The sequence below is a fragment of the Coregonus clupeaformis genome, chromosome 26, assembly GCF_020615455.1.
Source record: "Coregonus clupeaformis isolate EN_2021a chromosome 26, ASM2061545v1, whole genome shotgun sequence".
NCBI lineage: Eukaryota > Metazoa > Chordata > Actinopteri > Salmoniformes > Salmonidae > Coregonus > Coregonus clupeaformis.
The window spans coordinates 8,253,943-8,279,333 of NC_059217.1; the positions used below are offsets into that span (position 1 = coordinate 8,253,943).

The 25,391-nt window shown below is 42.4% G+C and overlaps 1 protein-coding gene across 6 annotated transcripts in view; it reads left to right on the forward strand.

The window, feature by feature from the left end:
- LOC121540171 (palladin-like) overlaps window positions 1–25,391 on the forward strand; it is a 128,240-nt gene that overhangs the window by 52,708 nt on the left and 50,141 nt on the right. For 5 of the 6 annotated variants that reach the window (XM_045207722.1, XM_045207726.1, XM_045207723.1 and 2 more), the window contains exons 3-4: window positions 20,382–20,557; window positions 20,869–20,935. In XM_045207722.1, the coding sequence (XP_045063657.1) occupies window positions 20,382–20,557; window positions 20,869–20,935 (243 nt within the window). The remainder of the gene's footprint in view (window positions 1–20,381; window positions 20,558–20,868; window positions 20,936–25,391) is intronic. The other variant, XM_045207724.1, reaches the window with a different exon arrangement.

The window sequence follows — 25,391 nt, forward strand, 5'->3', positions numbered from 1 at the left end:
GTATGATGTCATGTGAACTTGACATGGCCCTTTTAAACAGTGAAATAGCCTATTCCAATTTAAGTGGGTTTGCGTACGTGTAAGCACGAATGTACACTACCGTTCAAAAGTTTGGGGTCACTTAGAAATGTCCTTGTTTTCGAAAGAGGAGTGGGAGGCAGAGTTGCAAAGAAAAAGGCAAATCTCAAACTGCCCATCTTAATCTTTTCTTTTTATTGGCCAGTCTGAAATATGGCTTTTTCTTTGCAACTCTGCCTAGAAGGTCAGCATCCCGGAGTCGCCTCTTCACTGTTGACGTTGAGACTGGTGTTTTGCGGGTACTATTTAATGAAGCTGCCAGTTGAGGACCTGTGAGGCGTCTGTTTCTCAAACTTGACACTCTAATGTATTTGTCCTCTTGCTCAGTTGTGCACCGAGGCCTCCCACTCCTCTTTCTATTCTGGTTAGAGCCAGTTTGCACTGTTCTGTGAAGGGAGTAGTACACAGCGTTGTACGAGATCTTCAGTTTCTTGGCAATTTCTCGCATGGAATAGCCTTCATTTCTCAGAACAAGAATAGACTGACGAGTTTCAGAAGAAAGTTATTTGTTTCTGGCCATTTTGAGCCTGTAATCGAACCCACAATTGCTGATGCTCCAGATACTCAACTAGTCTCAAGAAGGCCAGTTTTATTGCTTCTTTAATCAGCACAACAGTTTTCAGCTGTGCTAACATAATTGCAAAAGGGTTTTCTAATGATCAATTAGCCTTTTAAAATGACAAACTTGGATTAGCAAACACAACGTGCCATTGGAACACAGGACTGATGGTTGCTGATAATGGGTCTCTGTACGCCTATGTAGATATTCCATAAAAAATCAGCAATTTCCAGCTACAATAGCCATTTACAACATTAACAACGTCTACACTGTATTTCTGATCAATTTGATGTTATTTTAATGGACAAAAAAATTGCTTTTCTTTCGAAAACAAGGACATTTCTAAGTGACCCCAAACTTTTGAACGGTAGTGTATGTGGTTGTTATTGGGAGTTCCCATATTAAGTGGGTGTGTAATGTTATAATGCTTGTGTTGGACAACGTGGATACTGTAAGTGTGTGTTCCATATGGAATTGGGAGCTAATAGGGAGGAGGCTCTTCATGCTCAGTCAGTTGACTAACATCTTGGAAGGTCCTGATGCTCTCAGCCAGAACCATCTCTTCCAGTTCCAAACTGTCTTTCTTCCTGAACCAAGCCTCCCTGAACATTGTGTTATAGCCTTAATGATTACAGAGGGTGCAGGGCAGGCCAGGTTTTATACAGATCAGAGAGCACTCAGCAACAGCAGGCCTGATGTTAACCTACTGTGGGCCAGCCTGGTATTAGTAATGGGAACATCTAGAAACAGTAAAACTCATCATCTCATTAACCTGTGTTTTATGGTTACTGAAGCCGGAGGATACACACAAAGTTATTTTCATGTATTTTTCACAGTAGTGTAGCTCCAATGGAATGGCTATGAAACTAACCCCTTTAATTGGGTAGCTAGAATAAACAAAATGTGAGAGAGCAGCATGAACCAGCCCACCATTGGCTTGTGTATGTGGGTGTGTGTATTCATCTTAGTGGGTCTGTGCACATGGTACACACTCAATTCGCACACACACACACACACACACACACACACACACACACACACACACACACACACACACACACACACACACACACACACACACACACACACACTGTCTCTGGTATGAACCCCTCCTAGCAACAACTACCACAAATAATTCCATCTGCTGCTGTTTCCCAGTGGCAGCCACTCAGACCTCCACTGACACACACAGACCAAAATATCACTGGGCAGTTCACCCCAAAACCTGAACCCCATATTGAGCATTTCACTGAGTTAAAAACGACACCCTTTCATGCTGCATTTGATGTTAGCCCCTGTGTCAGGCCTTGCCCCAGTGCACTAGAGAAACGTCAATCACTTTATTCACATGATTAGCTCTACTGTATGTAAACTGTACATTAAGCGTTTGGAGTGTGAGGGCTGTAGTCAGTCTTAGGGCAGTGTGTGCTGTGTTTGCAGAGCATGATCAGACAGGGTTCACAGCCATCTGTCCCATACTGACCAGGTGCTGCCCACTCTAAGTGGATCTGTTTCCATACCATCCTAACAAATCTATTTTAGACCAGGCCAAAGTGGCCTATTTCAATTTGGCATGCAAGACAAAATGTCTGATGTCACAAAGCACTGTTATTTTTAATTTCTCATAATTCTACCACACACAGAATTAAGGCCTTTTTTTTCCTAAAGTCGTCTGGCTCTGTGTCAGTCCCAGAACTGAGGGGTATTGTGGGACTTTTAGTTGACCAGTAGACTGTGACCCAGCCTGCTAAACTGACAGAATACAGAATGCATGGCACAGCTTTGTTTCAGTATGGGAAACAAACGTGACAATGAAGCTGCTAGGATAACATTTGGCCCCACAAATAGACTAGCATCCGAGAGAAACATACAAATACATACAAATACTACTGGCACTGATGTTTCAACCAACCTGGATATGATTTTATCAGGATGTACAGTACAGTACCAGGACCATCCTGATTTAGTCTCTTGGGTTTTCATGTTATTAACCCAGAGAGAGTCATTGGGATGGAGTGGAGTTGGGGTGTTTAACCCCCTGTGCGTCCCAGCCTGGGGAGCTCTGGACAGGATGTCAGCGCCTCTCTTTCCCCCTTCCTCCATGGGCTCCAAAACGGGATCGATGTGTTATTTACTGATACTGACAGCAAGAGGGAGGGAAAACAAGCGAGACACAGAGATTGAAGGAGAGTTCAACTGAAGTCATGCCAAGAGATCAGAGTCCGATTCGCGTCTCACAACAATCTTGGTTGCTTTTAAAAATCGTGCTGTCTCTCTCTCTCCTTCTGTCTCTCTCCACTTTCCGCTGCTCCCTCCCACTCTGCTCTCTCGGTGCCATCTGTGTGTGTTTCAGTGTTACTCAGTGGTAGAGTGTGTGTGTATGTCAGCGTTTTTGACAGTGGCTTAGTGAGGGTCACTCTCTCAGAAGTTGAGACTTTATATAAATCTTCAATTACTTCACTTGGAGATAAAGGAAATTATAGGTGATATCATTCTTATATTCAATAACTCGGGCAGTACGTCAGCACAGGTAAGGAACTATGAACTTTGAACCCTGTTGTTGTTGTTAATGTAGCCTACTTTAGTTTCTTAGTTTTAAGTTGACTTACTTGTTCGTGTCATTGTTTGGTGAATCTGTCATATTTGATCAACTCATCCGCTTGTGTGGTTGTTATACAAATATAGGCAATTAATTTGGGTCTGCAATGAATGAATTTCTCAGGATATTTCAGGGCAAGACATTATTAGTCAGATCTAGTAAAGTCGTCGTCCTGGTGGAGAAATTATAAGGAAGTATTTGGTTACATGCTGTACATTTGTGGTATTTGATGGATAGTTTTACTGAGTTTTGATGCTGAACATGATTTTGTTCAGTGTTGGGTCACTCATTAACAAAAAAGCTTTGCCTGTTTGTATTTCACCACCTCAGGGCACCCCTGACCCCTGACCCTGGCCCCTTGCTTCTCACACTATTTTCCTACCCTTGTGAGGCTCTTCATAGTCCATGTTATTCCATTGTCATCTTATTTTTATGTCGTAGTTTATTAGGGAAAGCTGATTTGAGCATGGTTGATATTTACTATCAATATTTATTGATTAGTCTTGCACTTATTTAATATGATAACAGATACTGATGAAATATATATGATGGAACTTTAATCTGTAGGGTAAGGATAACATGCTTGTGTATGTGTGTGTGTGTGTGTGTGTGTGTGTGTGTGTGTGTGTGTGTGTGTGTGTGTGTGTGTGTGTGTGTGTGTGTGTGTGTGTGTGTGTGTGTGTGTGTGTGTGTGTTTGTGTGTGCAACCCAGTATCACAGATTATTGTGAAATAGACAAGAATTGCTTATTGGATTTTTTTCGTATGCAGTACATGATTTTGTATAGGGGAAAGTGGGGTAAGTTGAGTCAAAGGGGTCAGTTGAGCCACCAGTGTTTCTAAGAAAACATACACAAAATTAATCATTTGACCAAATATTTAGGAAGAAAGGAAGAATCTACATGGAAAAAGTGGTAAGCATGTTAGGTCCAAACAACAGATTTTCACGAAGTCAAATGAATTTATTGTGTTAAGGTTTCATGATGCGTGTATCTAAACCAAAGTATTATAGATCATTTTAAGATTGTCAGTTGGGGTCTCTATAAGCTTCAATATGAGGTCCTAAACCTAGCATGAAAGTGTATCCTTGCAGCTATGTGGGCTAATATAGTCAAATTGTTTGCCTTGGAGTAAGTTGAGCCAATGGCCATGGGGTAAGTTAAGCCAATAGTTGAGCCAATGGCAAGTTGAGAAAATTGAAATGTTTTCTTCTCAGGCATAATGCAAGGCATTATCGCTGGGATATGAGGTAACAAAAGGGCCTGGTCTATGTTAAAAGTACAAAGTGTTTGTTAGGTGTTAAGCCTGAGTTAAAATATGCTTAAAATGATTAAAATAAAATAAACTGTTGCAATTGTGTTGAATTGTGAAATAAAGATAGACATGGTTTTAAAAAGGTAGTGGTAATGTTTCATTCAGTACAGACATTTGTAGGCGGCTTAAATACCCTGTTCCGCGGCTCAACTTACTACATACCCCGGACAAGCTATGTTTTCAAAACTGTAATGTTTACATGAATTCTGATCATTTCCAGGGATACACAACATCCTGAAATATATGTAGATATCTTTGTTAGAAAGAATACTATATTTCCCTTGACAGAGTGATGCTGAATGTAAAAATGGCTCAATTTATCCCACTCTTCCCTACAGTGCATTTCAATCACAGATAAACACAGTAGGTTACTTAAGACAGAAACGATAGGGAGGTCAGGGAGGATGGGTAGGTATATAACGCGACCGTCTAGCAGCCCAAACGTTGCGTGTTCGAATCATGTCATGGACAAATTTAGCATTTTAGCAACTTTGCAACAACTTACTACTTTTTAACTACTTAGCTAGCATGTTAGCTAACTCTAACCCTTATCCTAACCCTAACCTTAACCCTTTAACTCCTTAGCTAGCATGTTACCTAACCCTAACCTTAACCCCTAAACCTAACATTCACCCCTAACCCCTAGCCAACGTTAATCACCTTGCTAACCTAGCCACAACAAATTGGAATTCGTGTAATGCACACAAATATGTTATGAAGAATGAAAATCGTGTAATACACACAAAATGTGTTGTGAAGAAAATCGTGAAAGCATTGTTCAATACTGCGGATACATGTGCAAAAATCGTGAAATACACACAAAACTGTCATGAATTTCGAATAAGTAATTTGTGTCTATTTCATATTAAGCTGTGATAGTGTGTTTACATTTTAGTAGACACTCTTATCCAGAGCGACTTACAGGAGCAATTAGGGTTAAGTGTCTTGCTCAAGGGCACATCGACAGATTTCTCACCTAGTCGGCTCGGGGATTAGAACCAGCGACCTTTCGGTTACTGGCACTATGCTCTTAACCACTAAACTACCTGCTGCCGTGTTGTGTTGGTGTGTATGTGTCTGTGTGTGTATGTGGGGGGGATGAGTTTGTGTGTGCTCATGCATGTGTGTGCGTGGTGAGTTTGTGTGCGTGCGGGAATTTGTTTGTGTGTGTGTGTGTGCATGCACATTAATCACTTACAGCTCAGCTGCTGCACATGCATCTTTCACTGTCTCCGTGGAGCTTCGTTCTCTCTCTCTCCTTATCTACTCCAGTTGTCCTCTGTTCAGAATAGTCCCTCTGAACCATGGCCTATGACCCCTAACCCTGCCTAATATAAATGGCTACTCAAGCATCAAATAGCACTTTCCACAAATTTAGTTAGATGGGTTGTAGCATTTATCATTATTTTCCTCCCTATTAGTGTACACACACACACACACACACACACACACACACACACACACACACACACACACACACACACACACACACACACACACACACACACACACACACACACACACACACACACACACACACACACACACACACACACACACACACACACACATCTGGAGGGACTGTGGCATGAACATAAGCATTAATTTGTCAGATGACCTCATCTAACCCTAGCTTCACAATATCTGATGCCAACCATATTTCCTTGTGACATTATTCCTCCCCCAGAGAGAGAAAACAGACAGAGAAATAGAATCTTAAACAAGGCTTTCTGTGCTGCTGTCAGCACTTCTGCCAGTGCCGTGCCCAGATCACACACATATGGTCAGGATTAGTCTGTAAACCATTTGCCCCTTTTTCTAATCAGTTTTCAGATAAACTTTTTATGATTCTGAGTGTATCCATATGGAATAATGCTGCTTGTGTTATTGCCAAAAAATGAATTGATTACAGTTTTTTTTCCATTGCTAACAAGCATTGTTCAATACTGCGGATACATGTGCAAAACTCTAAATACAGTTATCAAAACAACATGCAACTTGGCAATACCCATCCTACATGTCTCAAAAGCAAATCTTTCTACCAAATGAAAGCTAACAGTCCCTCACGACATGCACACGTTGTCATTCATAGTATCATGACCTATAAAACTCTAAAAACAGCTACCACTTGAAAATGTGTCAATTTGTCTTTAATATCATATTTTTTTAGATGAACCATCAGTCATTTTTAATAAAGAAGAGTGGCAAACCTGTACTGTATAGAATGTCCTGCAATATACTCATCCAGAACGCTGCAGCCCGTCTGGTGTTCAACCTTCCCAAGTTCTCTCACGTCACCCCGCTCTTCCGCACACTCCACTGGCTTCCAGTTGAATCTCGCATCTGCTACAAGACCATGGTGCTTGCCTACGGCGCTGTGAGGGGAACAGCACCTCCTTACCTTCAGGCTCTGATCAGTCCCTACACCCAAACGAGGGCATTGCGTTCTTCCACCTCTGGCCTGCTGGTTCCCCTACCTCTGCGGAAGCACAGTTCCCGCTCAGCCCAGTCAAAACTGTTCGCTGCTCTGGCACCTCAATGGTGGAACAAGCTCCCTCACGACGCCAGGACAGCGGATTCACTGACCACCTTCCGGAGACACTTGAAACCCTACCTCTTTAAGGAATACCTGGGATAGTATAAAAGTAATCATTCTACCCCCCTACCCCACCCCCCCAAAAAAAAAAAAAAAAAAACAATATATATATATATATATATATATATATATATATATAAAACAAATGAACATAAAAAATATACTCTACAAATAAACAATTAGAAAAAAATTAACAAATAAATTGTAAAGTGGTTGTCCCACTGGCTATCATAAGGTGAATGCACCAATTTGTAAGTCGCTCTGGATAAGAGCATCTGCTAAATGACGTAAATGTAAATGTAAATATATGTAAAGAAATAAAGCAGAAAGGCTGCAATACAAATTACTGTATTTTACTTTTTGCAGAGTAATTCCAAAATAAATAATTCCAGTACTGTTAAACAAACCAAAAGTGTATACACACTATGAATATGCATAGCATATTGTCCAAATGAATCAGATATACAGTGGGGGAAAAAAGTATTTAGTCAGCCACCAATTGTGCAAGTTCTCCCACTTAAAAAGATGAGAGAGGCCTGTAATTTTCATCATAGGTACACGTCAACTATGACAGACAAAATGAGGAAAAAAAATCCAGAAAATCACATTGTAGGATTTTTAATGAATTTATTTGCAAATTATGGTGGAAAATAAGTATTTGGTCAATAACAAAAGTTTCTCAATACTTTGTTATATACCCTTTGTTGGCAATGACACAGGTCAAACGTTTTCTGTAAGTCTTCACAAGGTTTTCACACACTGTTGCTGGTATTTTGGCCCATTCCTCCATGCAGATCTCCTCTAGAGCAGTGATGTTTTGGGACTGTCGCTGGGCAACAAGGACTTTCAACTCCCTCCAAAGATTTTCTATGGGGTTGAGATCTGGAGACTGGCTAGGCCACTCCAGGATCTTGAAATGCTTCTTACGAAGCCACTCCTTCGTTGCCCGGGCGGTGTGTTTGGGATCATTGTCATGCTGAAAGACCCAGCCACGTTTCATCTTCAATGCCCTTGCTGATGGAAGGAGGTTTTCACTCAAAATCTCACGATACATGGCCCCATTCATTCTTTCCTTTACACGGATCAGTCGTCCTGGTCCCTTTGCAGAAAAACAGCCCCAAAGCATGATGTTTCCACCCCCATGCTTCACAGTAGGTATGGTGTTCTTTGGATGCAACTCAGCATTCTTTGTCCTCCAAACACGACGAGTTGAGTTTTTACCAAAAAGTTATATTTTGGTTTCATCTGACCATATGACATTCTCCCAATCCTCTTCTGGATCATCCAAATGCACTCTAGCAAACTTCAGACGGGCCTGGACATGTACTGGCTTAAGCAGGGGGGACACGTCTGGCACTGCAGGATTTGAGTCCCTGGCGGCGTAGTGTGTTACTGATGGTAGGCTTTGTTACTTTGGTCCCAGCTCTCTGCAGGTCATTCACTAGGTCCCCCCGTGTGGTTCTGGGATTTTTGCTCACCGTTCTTGTGATCATTTTGACCCCACGGGGTGAGATCTTGCGTGGAGCCCCAGATCGAGGGAGATTATCAGTGGTCTTGTATGTCTTCCATTTCCTAATAATTGCTCCCACAGTTGATTTCTTCAAACCAAGCTGCTTACCTATTGCAGATTCAGTCTTCCCAGCCTGGTGCAGGTCTACAATTTTGTTTCTGGTGTCCTTTGACAGCTCTTTGGTCTTGGCCATAGTGGAGTTTGGAGTGTGACTGTTTGAGGTTGTGGACAGGTGTCTTTTATACTGATAACAAGTTCAAACAGGTGCCATTAATACAGGTAATGAGTGGAGGACAGAGGAGCCTCTTAAAGAAGAAGTTACAGGTCTGTGAGAGCCAGAAATCTTGCTTGTTTGTAGGTGACCAAATACTTATTTTCCACCATAATTTGCAAATAAATTCATTAAAAATCCTACAATGTGATTTTCTGGAAAACTTTTTTTCTTTATTTGTCTGTCATAGTTGACGTGTACCTATGATGAAAATTACAGGCCTCTCTCATCTTTTTAAGTGGGAGAACTTGCACAATCGGTGGCTGACTAAATACTTTCCCCCCCCACTGTATAACAATGCTAGTCAACCCTGTGTGCTGCATTTGGCCACAAGTTCTCATCCACATCACACCGTATGGCCTCTCGCGCAATACACCTGGGAAATAATCTCTTTGCATGCCTGATCCATCCCTGGCAATCTTCTGCAGAGATATCCAGGCATTCTGCATTCATTGCATCCAAGAGTGACATTTGATCATGTGGATGGTGGTGATAAACTTTCCACCTCCATGAGGAAAATAATTATTCTATGGGGTTGAGGAAGGGAGAGTAAGGGGGGAGGAAAAGTGACACCATCCCAGGATGGGCTGCAAACCACTCTGTGACTGCATGGGAGTGGTGAAATGCCACATTGTCCCATACAATCACCCAGGTTTCCATATTTCTTCTGACTTGCCCTCTTTCTTCACCTGGCAAAAGCCTTCCATAGAGGTCATCCATGAATGAAATGAGGCGCTCTGTGTTGTATGGCCCAATTAGTGGTTTATGTAACAGCAATCTTTCAAAGGATATTGCGGCACACATTGTGATATTGGCATCCCTCTGGCCCGGGACATTCACTGTTGCTCTTTTCCCAATCACATTCCTTCCACGTTAGCGTGTTTTGGCCATGCCTCATCCACAAAGACGAACATGTGTTGTGTTGGCTTCAAGCTCCATGACACTCTAAAATATTGTAAATCCACAGGGCAACATAACAGTTATTCTATAACAGTAGTTTACATTACAGTATACTGTAACTGAAATCACTGCTGAGTGTGCAGTGCTCTGGTGGGTTTTGTTTACAGTAAAAACAGTACTGTATTACAGGATATAGACATCTTACCTGGACATATTGGTACCGGAGTTCCTTGACACAATCAGAGTTCCTCTCAAAGGGAACAGTGTACACCTGCTTCATGCTGATATAATGCTTTGCCAAGACTTTAGCAATGGTTGTCGTGCTTACACTTTGAACATTTGGAAATGTATTATTGTCTGCCAACACTCTCTCTTGAATTTCTCTGAGTTTTATGGCATTGTTGCTAATGACCATGTCAACAATTACAGCTTCCTGCTGAGCAGAGAAATACTACCTCTCCCCCCTCCATTTGGTAACCGTTGGGTCCTAAAACAGAAATAAGATTACACACAAGTGAGCTTGTGCTCTATTTACTACTCTACAGTAATATTCAGTGCAGTTACAGTGAGGGAAAAAAGTATTTGATTTTGTACGTTTGCCCACTGACAAAGACATGATCAGACTATAATTTTAATGGTAGGTTTATTTGAACAGTGAGAGACAGAATAACAACAAAAAAATCCAGAAAAACGCATGTCAAAAATATTATCAATTGATTTGCATTTTAATGAGGGAAATAAGTATTTGACCCCTCTGCAAAACATGACTTAGTACTTGGTGGCAAAACCCTTGTTGACAATCACAGAGGTCAGACGTTTCTTGTAGTTGGCCACCAGGTTTGCACACATCTCAGGAGGGATTTTGTCCCACTCCTCTTTGCAGATCTTCTCCAAGTCATTAAGGTTTTGAGGCTGACGTTTGGCAACTCGAACCTTCAGCTCCCTCCACAGATTTTCTATGGGATTAAGGTCTGGAGACTGGCTAGGCAACTCCAGGACCTTAATGCGCTTCTTCTTGAGCCACTCCTTTGTTGCCTTGGCCGTGTGTTTTGGGTCATTGTCATGCTGGAATACCCATCCACGACCCATTTTCAATGCCCTGGCTGAGGGAAGGAGGTTCTCACCCAAGATTTGACGGTACATGGCCCCGTCCATCGTCCCTTTGATGCGGTGAAGTTGTCCTTTCCCCTTAGCAGAAAAACACCCCCAAAGTATAATGTTTCCACCTCCATGTTTGACGGTGGGGATGGTGTTCTTGGGGTCATAGGCAGCATTCCTCCTCCTCCGAACACAGCGAGTTGAGTTTATGCCAAAGAGCTCGATTTTGGTCTCATCTGACCACAACACTTTCACCCAGTTCTCCTCTGAATCATTCAGATGTTCATTGGCTAACTTCAGACGGGCCTGTATATGTGCTTTCTTGAGCAGGGGGATCTTGCGGGCGCTGCAGGATTTCAGTCCTTCACGACGTAGTGTGTTACCAATTGTTTTCTTGGTGACTATGGTCCCAGCTGCCTTGAGATCATTGACAAGATCCTCCCGTGTAGTTCTGGGCTGATTTCTCACCGTTCTCATGATCATTGCAACTCCACGAGGTGAGATCTTGCATGGAGCCCCAGGCCGAGGGAGATTGACAGTTCATTTGTGTTTCTTCCATTTGCGAATTATCGCACCAACTGTTGTCACCTTCTCACCAAGCTGCTTGGCGATGGTCTTGTAGCCCATTCCAGCCTTGTGTAGGTCTACAATCTTGTCCCTGACATCCTTGGAGAGCTCTTTGGTCTTGGCCATGGTGGAGAGTTTGGAATCTGATTGATTGATTGCTTTTTTGGACAGGTGTCTTTTATATAGGTAACAAGCTGAGATTAGGAGCACTCCCTTTAAGAGTGTGCTCCTAATCTCAGCTCGTTACCTGTATAAAAGACACCTGGCAGCCAGAAATCTTTCTGACTGAGAGGGGGTCAAATACTTATTTCCCTCATTAAAATGCAAATCAATTTCTAACATTTTTGACATGCGTTTTTCTGGATTTGTTTGTTGTTATTCTGTCTCTCACTGTTCAAATAAACCTACTATTAAAATTATAGACTGATCATTTCTTTGTCAGTGGGCAAACGTACAAAATCAGCAGGGGATCAAATACTTTTTTCCCTCACTGTAGATGCCCATGCAGAATGCATATCTTACCTATTAGTTTGCTGTAAGGTTCTTAAAATAGATGACACAGTTGAGCGTTGCAAATTTGGCTGCACTCTGAGACCAGCATCTCTCATTGATAGACCATGATTGACAAAATGATCAATGATTGTAGCCCTAATCTCATCTGACACTACAACTCTGGGTCTTCCCCTCAGTCATCTCCACCACGGATACGTAATCTTCTGCCTCTCCCGGCAACTCTTCCACCTCTGTAAGCCACTACACGATTTCTGGCTGGGTCAATGTTTATGTAAAATATATTCCAAAGATGTCCCCTTTTGTAGAGATGGTAATGACATAAAAATGGAAAACACCTGGGTAGGTATTCAGTTATGTAATGTAGAATGAAAATCAGCTGTGAATAATTAATAGTTATTATTATTGTTTTATTTTAGAATTTATATTTTGCTTTACTGTAGCAATGTAAAAAATTGCAGTCAAATTCAATTTTCAGTAGCTTTTGAACTTGAGTTTAACAGTTTTGATAGGGGTATCTTAACATTTGCAATGTGGTCTGTAGATACATAGAGTTTTGTTGGTAAATGTGTTTTTGTGAGACAAGTATTTATGTAATTTGAAAGATGTTGTCATTGAATGCATTTTGTGTCAAAGCAATGACAAATTATCCACAGGTTGCCACATAGAGTGTTGTTGTGATAACTGTATTTAGAGTTTTGCACATGTATCCGCAGTATTGAACAATGCTTGTTAGCAATCGAAAAAAACTGTAAATAAGTGTTATTGGTACTTTAGTGTGTGCTTAGGTAGCTGAAATAATTTCTCAATTTAGTGATGAGACCCGACCATATGCGTACACAATCTTCCAAAGCCTTTATGTGTCACCGTGCTTTTAGATCTATTCACAGCGATGTTTGCACAAGTTCTTCAAACCTCCTAAAGCCCATGAGCCCTAGAGTTTGCATCACATTTCACAGTCGGGTGACCATTTATGGGTTAAGTGAGGAGATTGATACTGCTCCCTATTTGGTGTGTGTATTAGTGAAAGAGTTTCCTTATGTCTGTGAGTGTGGGTGGGTCTGTGAGTGTGGGTGATTCTGGGAGTGTGGGTGATTCTGGGAGTGTGGATGATTCTGGGAGTGTGGGTGATTCTGGGAGTGTGGGTGATTCTGGGAGTGTGGGTGGGTCTGTGAGTGTGCATTTATATGTGTGTGTTTGGAGAGTTTGCATGACACTGAAACAAAAACTATCTGGCTCTAGAGCTTGTACTTTACAGACTGTGGTCTCTGCTTGTCTTTGAAACTCTCCCAAGGGCATTATTGAATACTTTTTATATAAAAACATTTTTGACAAAAATTCACTGGTGGACAGTTTTATTTCAGCTTTATGGTGCAGTTTGTAATTATCAATAAAGACTTAAGTGCTGCTTCAGTCCAGTTGCACTTTGCTTGATTCCTGTGGTCAGGAGTACAAGAGAGACTGAGCATTAGAGGCAGAGATGACTAAGAGAAGAGACAGTGATGTATGCATGCCGTATATACTGTACGTGTATACTCTATCCTCATATACACTTTTGGGTGGTGGGTATGTGTGCTGGCATCTAATCCTATGTGCCTCTGTCCTGATGGAATCCATTCCAGGGCATCTCTCCCTCTTTCTCTTTCTCTCCCTCTGTCTTTCTCTCTGTCTGCTCTTTCCTTCGCTCTCCGGTCTTGCGGTGAAACTGAGCTTTGCTCTGTAAATCTTTCCATCAACAGCAACAAATAACAACAGGGTCAGATGAGGTGACTGTGGACCTAGGCACGCACCAGAGAGGGCCAGGGCTAAAGTCATTGTTTTGTCTCACCCTTTACAATGCTATGTTCATGTTCTGTCTTGTCATTTCGGCATTTTGGGTGGATCAGCCTGTGTGTTGGCACTGATGTATGGTGTAACAGATGGATCGTTCCACCAATTCGGTGCCTTTTGAAAAGTGTAACTTGGTCCAATAAAGAGCACATGTTCAACTTCATAAAAAACATATTTTCCCATCTCAAGAGGTTAAATAAAAAAAATACTATAGTAAGTGTCTATTAACAGGGTTAACCGTAACAGGGTTGACCGTAACAGGGTTTACTGTAACAGGGTTGATGATTTCATCTTAAATCAGCCGTAAATCCCCTTGTGACAGGGGGAAGGGATGCTTGTTGTGTGCAACAGGTAATGGCAATTGAATGCAAGCTTCACAAAAAACATATTGTTTAAAGATTTCTAGCCTGTCTATCTATGCGTAACAGGTTGACGGGTTATGCTCGATCTGCTCTGTTTTCCACAAATGGCCAAAAAGAAGCCAAAAATAAAAAATGGCAAAAAAGAGAAGAACCAGCTCACCTGCTTTTACACTATGATTTGACTATTAGATGTTCAATGTTTAATTTGAAGATTTTTTTTTTTTAAGGAATAGTTTCACCATATTAAAATGAGAGTTCAGTGCACGTAACAGAGTTGACCTTAAAATGAGGGACAGGCGTAATTTAATCACAAATCACATTAAATAAATTGTCTTCAGAAATGTCAAAGCAACAAGATAACTGGGCTTTACAATGATGGTGAAATGTTGGGGTTAAGTGGGTTATAATATTCCTAGAAGTTGCAGAGGGTGCATGCAAGGACATGTCGAAATGCTGAATTTTGGTAATTTAGCCGTCTTTATTCATGTTAAAAAATCAGATTGATTGAATTCTCCATGTGGTCTATATTAAAGGACACATCATTTAATATAACTGGCTTTTAAAATTGAATATTGGTGCCCAATTTCTACTTAATATATCAAAGGGTCGCAAAAGGCACTTATTTTGTGGAACGACCCACATATTCAAAGGACCAGATAGCCAGATGTTTATTTTGCTACATTTGTGTCACGCCTCAATGAGCGACATTCACAATAACCAGCTCCCCTACTCCCTCTGAGAAATCCTCAGCTGGATACTGTACAGAACTTTGCTCACCTCAAATGTATTTGTAAAGCTGGTAGGAGCAGCTGTTCTGATGGATGGAGGGGTGTAGTCAAGGTTCTAATGAAGTAGGTCTAGTCAGTGTGTGCTTGTGGGGATTTTAAATTTATTTAATTTATTTATTTATTTTACCTTTATTTAACTAGGCAAGTCAGTTAAGAACAAATTCTTATTTACAATGACGGCCTACACCGGCCAAAACCGGACAACGCTGGACCAATTGTGCGCCGCCCTATGGGACTCCCAATCACGGCCGGTTGTGATACAGCCTGGAATCGAACCAGGGGGTCTGTAATGACGCCTCAAGCACTGAGATGCAGTGCCTTAGACCGTTGCTCCACTCGGGTGCGCAGCGGTGTCCTCTGGCTTGGTGCCTAGGGGTGGGAGAGGAAAGGAGAGGCCATGGCTAAAGCACTCAGGTAGTTGCTCCTAGCTACACACCACACCCGGCCATTGTGTGTATGTGTGTGTGTGTGTATGTCTGGGCCAGAGTGTGTTTCATAATGTTATTGTACAACAGGGTATGTAAGCGGAAGAGGGTGGTGAAGGTGAAGGGTGTGGCTGGGAATTTAAGAAATTCTTATTGAATGGCTATCGTTCAGATCATTAAAGGTCATTAATCCACAGTGGCTGTGTCCTGCTCTCACACCCACACTTCCAACCTACATCCTGGACATTAGGACCTACTGAAGGCCCAGTTCCTCCTCTTCTCTGTCTAAGGGTTACAGTACCCACCGCTGCTAGGCCACATCTGGACCAGCCAGCCCAGCCTAGTGCTGCTCCATCAGAACAGTGAGAAGGAACAGTGAGAAAGAACAGTGAGAAGGAACAGTGAGAAGGAACAGTGAGAAGGAACAGTGAGAAGGAACAGTGAGAACAGTGGTGTTGTCTTAGGTCTCTCTTTATGTATTGTTGATGTGTCTCTCTTGTCGTGGTGTGTTTGGTCCTACATTTTTATTTTGAATCCCAGCCCTTGTGCCCACAGGTGGCCTTTTGCCTCTTGTTAGGACATCATTGTAAATAAGAATGTGTTCTGAATTGACTTGCCTAGTTAAATAAAGGTTCAATAAAACAAAACAAAACAAAAGTTAGAACAGTAAGAGGGAACAGTGAGAACAGCAAGAGGGAACAGTGAGAACAGCAAGAGGGAACAGTGAGAACAGTAAGAGGGAACTGTGAGAACAGTAAGAGGGAACAGTGAGAACAGCAAGAGGGAACAGTGAGAACAGCAAGAGGGAACAGTGAGAACAGTAAGAGGGAACAGTGAGAACAGCAAGAGGGAACAGTGAGAACAGTAAGAGGGAACTGTGAGAACAGTAAGAGGGAACAGTGAGAACAGCAAGAGGGAACAGTGAGAACAGCAAGAGGGAACAGTGAGAACAGCAAGAGGGAACAGTGAGAACAGCAAGAGGGAACAGTGAGAACAGCAAGAGGGAACAGTGAGAACAGCAAGAGGGAACAGTGAGAACAGCAAGAGGGAACAGTGAGAACAGCAAGAGGGAACAGTGAGAACAGCAAGAGGGAACAGTGAGAACAGTAAGAGGGAACAGTGAGAACAGCAAGAGGGAACAGTGAGAACAGTAAGAGGGAACTGTGAGAACAGTAAGAGGGAACAGTGAGAACAGCAAGAGGGAACAGTGAGAACAGCAAGAGGGAACAGTGAGAACAGCAAGAGGGAACTGTGAGAACAGTAAGAGGGAACTGTGAGAACAGTAAGAGGGAACAGTGAGAACAGCAAGAGGGAACAGTGAGAACAGCAAGAGGGAACAGTGAGAACAGCAAGAGGGAACAGTGAGAACAGCAAGAGGGAACAGTGAGAACAGCAAGAGGGAACAGTGAGAACAGCAAGAGGGAACAGTGAGAACAGTAAGAGGGAACAGTGAGAACAGTAAGAGGGAACTGTGAGAACAGTAAGAGGGAACTGTGAGAACAGTAAGAGGGAACAGTGAGAACAGTAAGAGGGAACAGTGAGAACAGTAAGAGGGAACAGTGAGAACAGTAAGAGGGAACAGTGAGAACAGCAAGAGGGAACAGTGAGAACAGTAAGAGGGAACAGTGAGACCAGTGAGAAGAAACAGTGAGAAGATAAAGAGGGAACAGTTAGAAGGAACAGTGAGAAGGAATAGTGAGAAGAGTAAGAAGGAACAGTGAGAAGGAACAGTGAGAAGGAACAGTGAGAAGAGTAAGAAGGAACAGTGAGAAGGAACAGTGAGAAGGAACAGTGAGAAGGAACAGTGAGTCGTTCAGCACATTCCACAGTGCCTGGCTAAACAGAGCTAAATGGAGCGGGGATTAAAAAAGGAGTCTGTCTCTAAATTAGTTTACTCAGTAATTACGCGTAATAGCAGGTCATTAGGGGTTGATTAATATGAGGTTTTATTGTGGTGCTCGTTGGGAGTGGGTAACATTTACTCTGCAACTCTGGCTGCCTGTTAGGTTGAACATGAGCTCCTGGCTGCCCTACTTTACTCACTCACCCTCTTTATGGGTAGCTATTGCATTTCTACCAAACTGTACCCTAGTGAATGTACAGTAATCCATCCAAAGCCATGCTCCTTCACACCTATAAAACACAGGGAGTCTGTATGTCACATGCTGTATTGCGTGTTACACTGTTAGACTGAGACTTAGAGCTGGAGGAGAGGCTGGCAGGACAGACCTGTACCACAACCACAATGGAAAATTATTAACAAGCCTCAATCTGACCACTGCTGAATACTCTGATTGCCAGTTTTATTTGTTTTTAGTATTTAGTACACAGTTCAGTTTGTGCGGTACTGTAACATAGTTTATTTTCTCTGCTTGGGGCCTGGACTAAGACTGGCTGGCTCATGGAAAGCACACTTCCCCTGCTGGTTTACTGGTCTCTGTTCACTATGGGCTGTACACACACACACACACACACACACACACACACACACACACACACACACACACACACACACACACACACACACACACACACAGACACCATCCTTATCACTCAGCATCACAGCTACGCACACAGCTCTGTGAATACATTAACATAATGATGTAATAACTTGTAAAATGCTGTTTTCTGTACAATATGTGTTTAATTTGGTGTTTCACCAAATGTCCAAAGGATTCTGCTACAGCTGAAGTCATCACTGTGGTTCCTGCAGTGGGGGATATTTCAAACTGGGAGCATGTGGCTCTGAGAATCTGAAGGAGACTACAAGTCACTGTGATTACCATAGGGAGATGGTGACTCAACAGAAACAGTTTGAGTTATGAGAACTATTGGGGATACATTTTTAATTCAGAGCAAATTCCCAGAAGATGGATTTGAACCAACCAAGTTATGTCCTTTTTCCTTCCCCCTTGCCATAATGTAAAAAATGTACCCCCAAACAACTCAGACATATTGCTTTGCTCAAACAATCAAGACTTTAATTTGCCTGCTGCTGTCAGCTCAGTGAACTGTAACCCTGTAACTGTATCTGTGCCTCAACCAAAGCCTTTGATATTACTGAGCATTATAAAACATGTCAAACAGCAAACCCATGTTCTGGGGTGGAAGGAAGAGCGCTGTACAAGGGCTTGCTGTGTGTGCCACAGTCTGTTTTATCAGTACAGTGGAGATAGCCGTGGATGTTTGGAGTGTGGCTGACTCTTGGCCTCCAGCTGCGTGTGTGGATGACATGCTGCTGCTGCGGGAGAAAAGGTATCCCGGCCTTCCTGCTAGAGGCCGCGTGTCTCTAACAGCCCTTCATCCAGTCTCTGGGCACTGATCTGTTTCTTATCATTTAACACACAACAAACCGTCTTCCTGGACGATAGGCTTTAGCTTGACAACTTTCCCTCATTTCCCTTCATTGAGTGATAAGGAAGAGATCCAGGTCCAAGTCTATTGTAGTGAGTGATTACGGTTAGAGCTGTGGCAGTAGCAGCAGTTCAGTGGAGTCCCACTTATAGTATGTGTTATGACTAGCCTTGCTAACCATGCTAAGACACATGATGGGAAAAACCCTTTTGCTTATCTCAGTCCCAGTTGTCGGAATATGATGACTAAACCTCTTTGGCTCATCCAGCTGTCAGTGGTGCTAATGACTTGCGTTGTGCGATCCCGTTTTGATAATGACAGTGTTGTGTACACAGTTGTTCTGTCTGAGCCTGCCTGGCACGCCACTCATTTATATTCTCGTTCTACCCAGCCCTCTCATTCACTTTCTCCATCCCTCTCTTCTCTCAGCGTCTCTCACACCCACACCATCAAGTGTAAATCATAGGGGAAGAAGTGATGTCTGTCTGTCTGTCTGTCTGGTTATCTGGGCTGGTAGATGAATAGCAGGGTGGAGTGAGTGTCTAATGTAAAGTATAATAGCCAAACAGCGGAATGCATCGAATTTTTATATAGCGCGCCAAGAGGGCTGGAATGTCCCGAGGTCTGCAACCAGCGGAACGGAACAGCTGTGTTTCCTGCATTCTGCTGAATTCCTGCTCCTCCTCCTGCTCCTCCTCCTCCCCTCACTGCTCGGGTTAGCTGTATAGAAGCATGTGCTCTCATTTTATAGGAGGGCATGAGCATGGAGAAGAAGCATGGAGAAGAAGGAGCGTGATGGTTATGGGGGTCATTGGCAGTGTTTGAAGTAGTGGGGTGGTGTCAGTAGTGGTTGGTTTGATCGTTGGCTCTGTAAACAGAGATGAGACAGACTGGGTCTATAGTGTGGTAGACTGTCTCTTGCCTGTTTAGTGTGGTAGACTAGACTGTCTAATGCCTCCTGGGACCCAGAGAGGGGAACAAAGCCAGAGTGAGTGAAGCCCTGTGAGGGGGTACCGAGCCAGGCAGGTCCCACCAGGCCACGCTCCAGCCCAGGCAGAAACTCAGACGTCTGGGGGAGAGAAGGGAGGGGGGTGTTTCCTGTAACTCTGTGTTTTGTCATTGCCCCAGGGCTGAGCTTAAGCAGGTATGGAAACACTCTGTCAGACATGCCCAGAGGGTAGAGGTGTGTGTGAAGGCATATGTTGTCTGATACGACTGTGTCTCTTTACACTGCACAGTGGACATGGTGTTGAGAGAAGTACAGAATGGGACTCATCATTTCATGTATAAATGTCACAGTAGACACAGTAGCCACAAATAAACTCACACACAAGTGACGTTGGTCCCAATTTCTATAAAATATCTCAATGATCCCAAAACCAGTGTATCACAGATGAGTGAGGTGTTTTGGCAGTGCTCAGGTGATTAATGACTCTGATTGGCAGACCATCACATTCTTCACAGTCATGATTATAACCGCTAATCTGAGAATCTGAAATTAATTGAATTGTTTTATGTTGAGAAATGGCTCTTACTTGTAGCAACACATTGGTAGGGCCTATGGCTGTTTGTATAATGGTATTTAAGTGAAAATTCCCTCTTACCCCCTCTGTGTGTCCAGGTGGTTCTGTGAGGGGCGGGAGCTGCACAACTGTCCTGACATCCAGATCTGGAGGGATGGTGACCTGCACACACTGGTGATCGCTGAGGCTTTCGAGGAAGACACGGGACGCTACACCTGCGTTGCCTCCAACAGTCTCGGCGCTGATAACACCTCGGCAGAGGTCTACATCGAAGGTGAGTACATAGCAGTAGAGGCTGCTGAGGGGAGGATGACTCATAATAATGTCTGGAATGGAGTTAATGGAATGGCATCAAACACATGGTTTCCATGTGTTCGATGTATTTGCTACCATTCCACTAATTCTGCTCCAGCCATTACCAAGAGCCCGTCGTCCCCTATTAAGGTGCCACCAACCTCCTGTGGTGTATAGGTACAACTTCTCCAATATATCTGGGCTCACTGTCAAACAAATTAATGTCATTTGAATTCATGAAACACTCCACTAAAAGGTATCTGTTTCCTTTCCATCTGTACCACTGTTTAGGTGCTTCATCCTCAGACTCAGAAGGAGAAGGATCTTTGTCAAAGTCCAGATCAGGAGCCATGCCTCAGTACGTATGTGTGCCTGTGCGTGTGTGCGTGTGTCTCAGCATGACCCTCTCTCCACCCCTCACCTTGTGAGCCTTAACCCCTTCCTAACCCTGTGGTAGGGTCCAGGTTAGCAGGGCCCTCCAGGTGGTAATCAGGCCAGTTTCCTGCTCTAATTTAACTAGACCTATAAACCTCTATAATGACCTTTCTTACCCTGGCCAGTGAAACTCTGCCTCATTTAGATAATGAGAGGTCCCCATGGGTTAATATGGCTAAGGCTGCCTGCCCTGGCCCTGAAAGCTTATACAGGCCTTCTCTCTCTCTCTCTCTCTCTCTCTCTCTCTCTCTCTCTCTCTCTCTCTCTCTCTCTCTCTCTCTCTCTCTCTCTCCCTCTCTCTCTATATATATACAGTGGGGGAAAAAATTATTTAGTCAGCCACCAATTGTGCAAGTTCTCCCACTTAAAAAGATGAGAGAGGCCTGTAATTTTCATCATAGGTACACGTCAACTATGACAGACAAAATGAGATTTTTTTTTCCAGAAAATCACATTGTAGGATTTTTTATGAATTTATTTGCATATTATGGTGGAAAATAAGTATTTGGTCACCTACAAACAAGCAAGTTTTCTGGCTCTCACAGACCTGTAACTTCTTCTTTAAGAGGCTCCTCTGTTCTCCACTCGTTACCTGTATTAATGGCACCTGTTTGAACTTGTTATCAGTATAAAAGACACCTGTCCACAACCTCAAACAGTCACACTCCAAACTCCACTATGGCCAAGACCAAAGAGCTGTCAAAGGACACCAGAAACAAAATTGTAGACCTGCACCAGGCTGGGAAGACTGAATCTGCAATAGGTAAGCAGCTTGGTTTGAAGAAATCAACTGTGGGAGCAATTATTAGGAAATGGAAGACATACAAGACCACTGATAATCTCCCTCGATCTGGGGCTCCACGCAAGATCTCACCCCGTGGGGTCAAAATGATCACAAGAACGGTGAGCAAAAATGCCAGAACCACACGGGGGGACCTAGTGAATGACCTGCAGAGAGCTGGGACCAAAGTAACAAAGCCTACCATCAGTAACACACTACGCCGCCAGGGACTCAAATCCTGCAGTGCCAGACGTGTCCCCCTGCTTAAGCCAGTACATGTCCAGGCCCGTCTGAAGTTTGCTAGAGTGCATTTGGATGATCCAGAAGAGGATTGGGAGAATGTCATATGGTCAGATGAAACCAAAATATAACTTTTTGGTAAAAACTAAACTTGTCGCATTTGGAGGACAAAGAATGCTGAGTTGCATCCAAAGAACACCATACCTACTGTGAAGCATGGGGGTGGAAACATCATGCTTTGGGGCTGTTTTTCTGCAAAGGGACCAGGACGACTGATCCGTGTAAAGGAAAGAATGAATGGGGCCATGTATCGTGAGATTTTGAGTGAAGACCTCCTTCCATCAGCAAGGGCATTGAAGATGAAACGTGGCTGGGTTTTTCAGCATGACAATGATCCCAAACACACCGCCTGGCAACGAAGGAGTGGCTTCGTAAGAAGCATTTCAAGGTCCTGGAGTGGCCTAGCCAGTCTCCAGATCTCAACCCCATAGAAAATCTTTGGAGGGAGTTGAAAGTCCGTGTTGCCCAGCGACAGCCTCAAAACATCACTGCTCTAGAGGAGATCTGCATGGAGGAATGGGCCAAAATACCAGCAACAGTGTGTGAAAACCTTGTGAAGACTTACAGAAAACGTTTGACCTGTGTCATTGCCAACAAAGGGTATATAACAAAGTATTGAGAAACTTTTGTTATTGACCAAATACTTATTTTCCACCATAATTTGCAAATAAATTCATTAAATATCCTACAATGTGATTTTCTGGATTTTTTTTTCTCATTTCGTCTGTCATAGTTGACGTGTACCTATGATGAAAATTACAGGCCTCTCTCATCTTTTTAAGTGGGAGAACTTGCACAATTGGTGGCTGACTAAATACTTTTTTTCCCCCACTGTATATATATATATATATATATATATATATATATATATATACAGTTGAAGTCAGAAGTTTACATACACCTTAGCCAAATACATTTAAACTCAGTTTTTCACAATTCCTGACATTTAATCCTAGTAAAAATGTCCTGTCTTAGGTCAGTTAGGATCAACACTTTATTTTAAGAATGTGAAATGTCAGAATAATAGTAGAGAGAATGATTTATTTCAGCTTTTATTTATTTCATCACATTCCCAGTGGGTCAGAAGTTTACATACACTCAATAAGTATTTGGTAGCATTGCCTTTAAATTGTTTAACTTGGGTCAAACGTTTCGGGTAGCCTTCCACAAGCTTCCCACAATAAGTTGGGTGAATTTTGGCCCATTCCTCCTGACAGAGCTGGTGTAACTGAGTCAGGTTTGTAGGCCTCCTTGCTCGCACACGCTTTTTTCTGTTCTGCCCACACATTTTCTATAGGATTGAGGTCAGGGCTTTGTGATGGCCACTCCAATACCTTGACTTTGTTGTCCTTAAGCCATTTTGCCACAACTTTGGAAGTATGCTTGGGATCATTGTCCATTTGGAAGACCCATTTGCGACCAAGCTCTAACTTCCTGATTGATGTCTTGAGTAGGTGAAAAATCTGTCGATGTGCCCTTGAGCAAGGCACTTAACCCTAATTGCTCATGTAAGTCGCTCTGGATAAGAGTGTCTGCTAAATGACAAAAAATATATATACTAATTGAGTGTATGTAAATTTCTGACCCACTGGGAATGTGATGAAAGAAAACAATCTGAAATAAATCATTCTCTCTACTATTATTCTGACATTTCACATTCTTAAAATAAAGTGGTGATCCTAACTGACCTAAGACAGGGAATTTTTACTAGGATTAAATGTCAGGAATTGTGAAAAACTGAGTTTAAATGTATTTGGCTAAGGTGTATGTAAACTTCAGACTTCAACTGTATTGTTGGGTTTGCAGCTTAAAATAAAGGCTTTTCACTGTACTTGTGCACGTGACTTGAAACTCTCTGTCTCTCACTCATTCACTCAGTTTATTTACCGATGACCTATTTCTGTATTATAATCAATTCAATTAAAGGGGCTTTATTGGCATGGGAGTATATATGTTTACATAGCCAAAGCAAGTGAAATAGATAATAAAAAATGAACAGTAAACATTACAATCACAAAAGTTCCAAAGGAATAGATACATTTCAAATGTCATATTATGGTTATATACAGTGTTGTAACGATGTGCAAAAGGGAAAATAAATAAACATAAATATGGGTTTTATTTACAATGGTGTTTGTTCTTCACTGGTTGCCCTTTTCTTGTGGCAACAGGTCACAAATATTGCTGCTGTGGTATTTCACCCAATAGACATCGGAGTTTATCAAAATTGGATTCGTTTTTTTCGAATTCTTTGTGGGTCTGTGTAGCCTCTATAAAGTATTTGGATGTATTTGAAGTGTGATTATAGTGTGTTCTGTGTAATTCCTTTAGTCTTTTCCAATACTAACTGAATGGTGAATGAATATATTTGCAGTCAATCAATCAATCAATACAGTGTTTGAACAAAATTCAACTCCAGTTGAAGAACTGGGACAAGCTACAAATCTCATTGTGGGGTAGGCCACATGTTATAAAGATGGTTAAAGCTCCTAAACTGAATTACATCATCAGCATGTTTCCACTGTCCATACCTGCCTACACCTTTAACATCATAGACAAAATGATTCATTTGGACTATTAAAAGGGCCAGGATGAACCAAGCTAGATTACAGGTAAAGACTTAGAAGGGAGGATTAAAGCTCCCTAACATGTAATTATGGCAAGAAGCCTTTATAACTGCCCAAATAGGCTCTTTATTGAGAACTCTAATAGGCCAATTTGGGTTGACATGAACGAATAACTTAATGCCCCATTTGGAGCATCATATTATCTGAGTCAACACTTAAATGTGGGACTGCAGAATCCCATAATGTCCCACACTAAGAAATATGGCATCTGTAGCTCAGCTGGTAGAGCACGGCGCTTGTAACGCCAAGGTAGTGGGTTCGATCCCCGGGACCACCCATACACAAAAATGTATGCACGCATGACTGTAAGTCGCTTTGGATAAAAGCGTCTGCTAAATGGCATATTATTATTATTATTATTATTATTATAATCTGAGGGAAATATGTGTCTCTAATATGGTCATACATTTGGCAGGAGGTTAGGAAGTTCAGCTCAGTTTCCACCTCATTTTGTGGGCAGTGTGCACATAGCCTGTCTTCTCTTGAGAGCCAGGTCTGCCTACGGTGGCCTCTCTCAATAGCAAGGCTATGCTCACTGACTCTGTACATAGTCAAAGCTTTCCTTAATTTTGGGTCAGTCACAATGGTCAGGTATTCTGCCACTGTGTACTCTCTGTGTAGGGACAAATAGCATTCTAGCTCTGTTTTTTTGTTAATTCCAATGTGTCAAG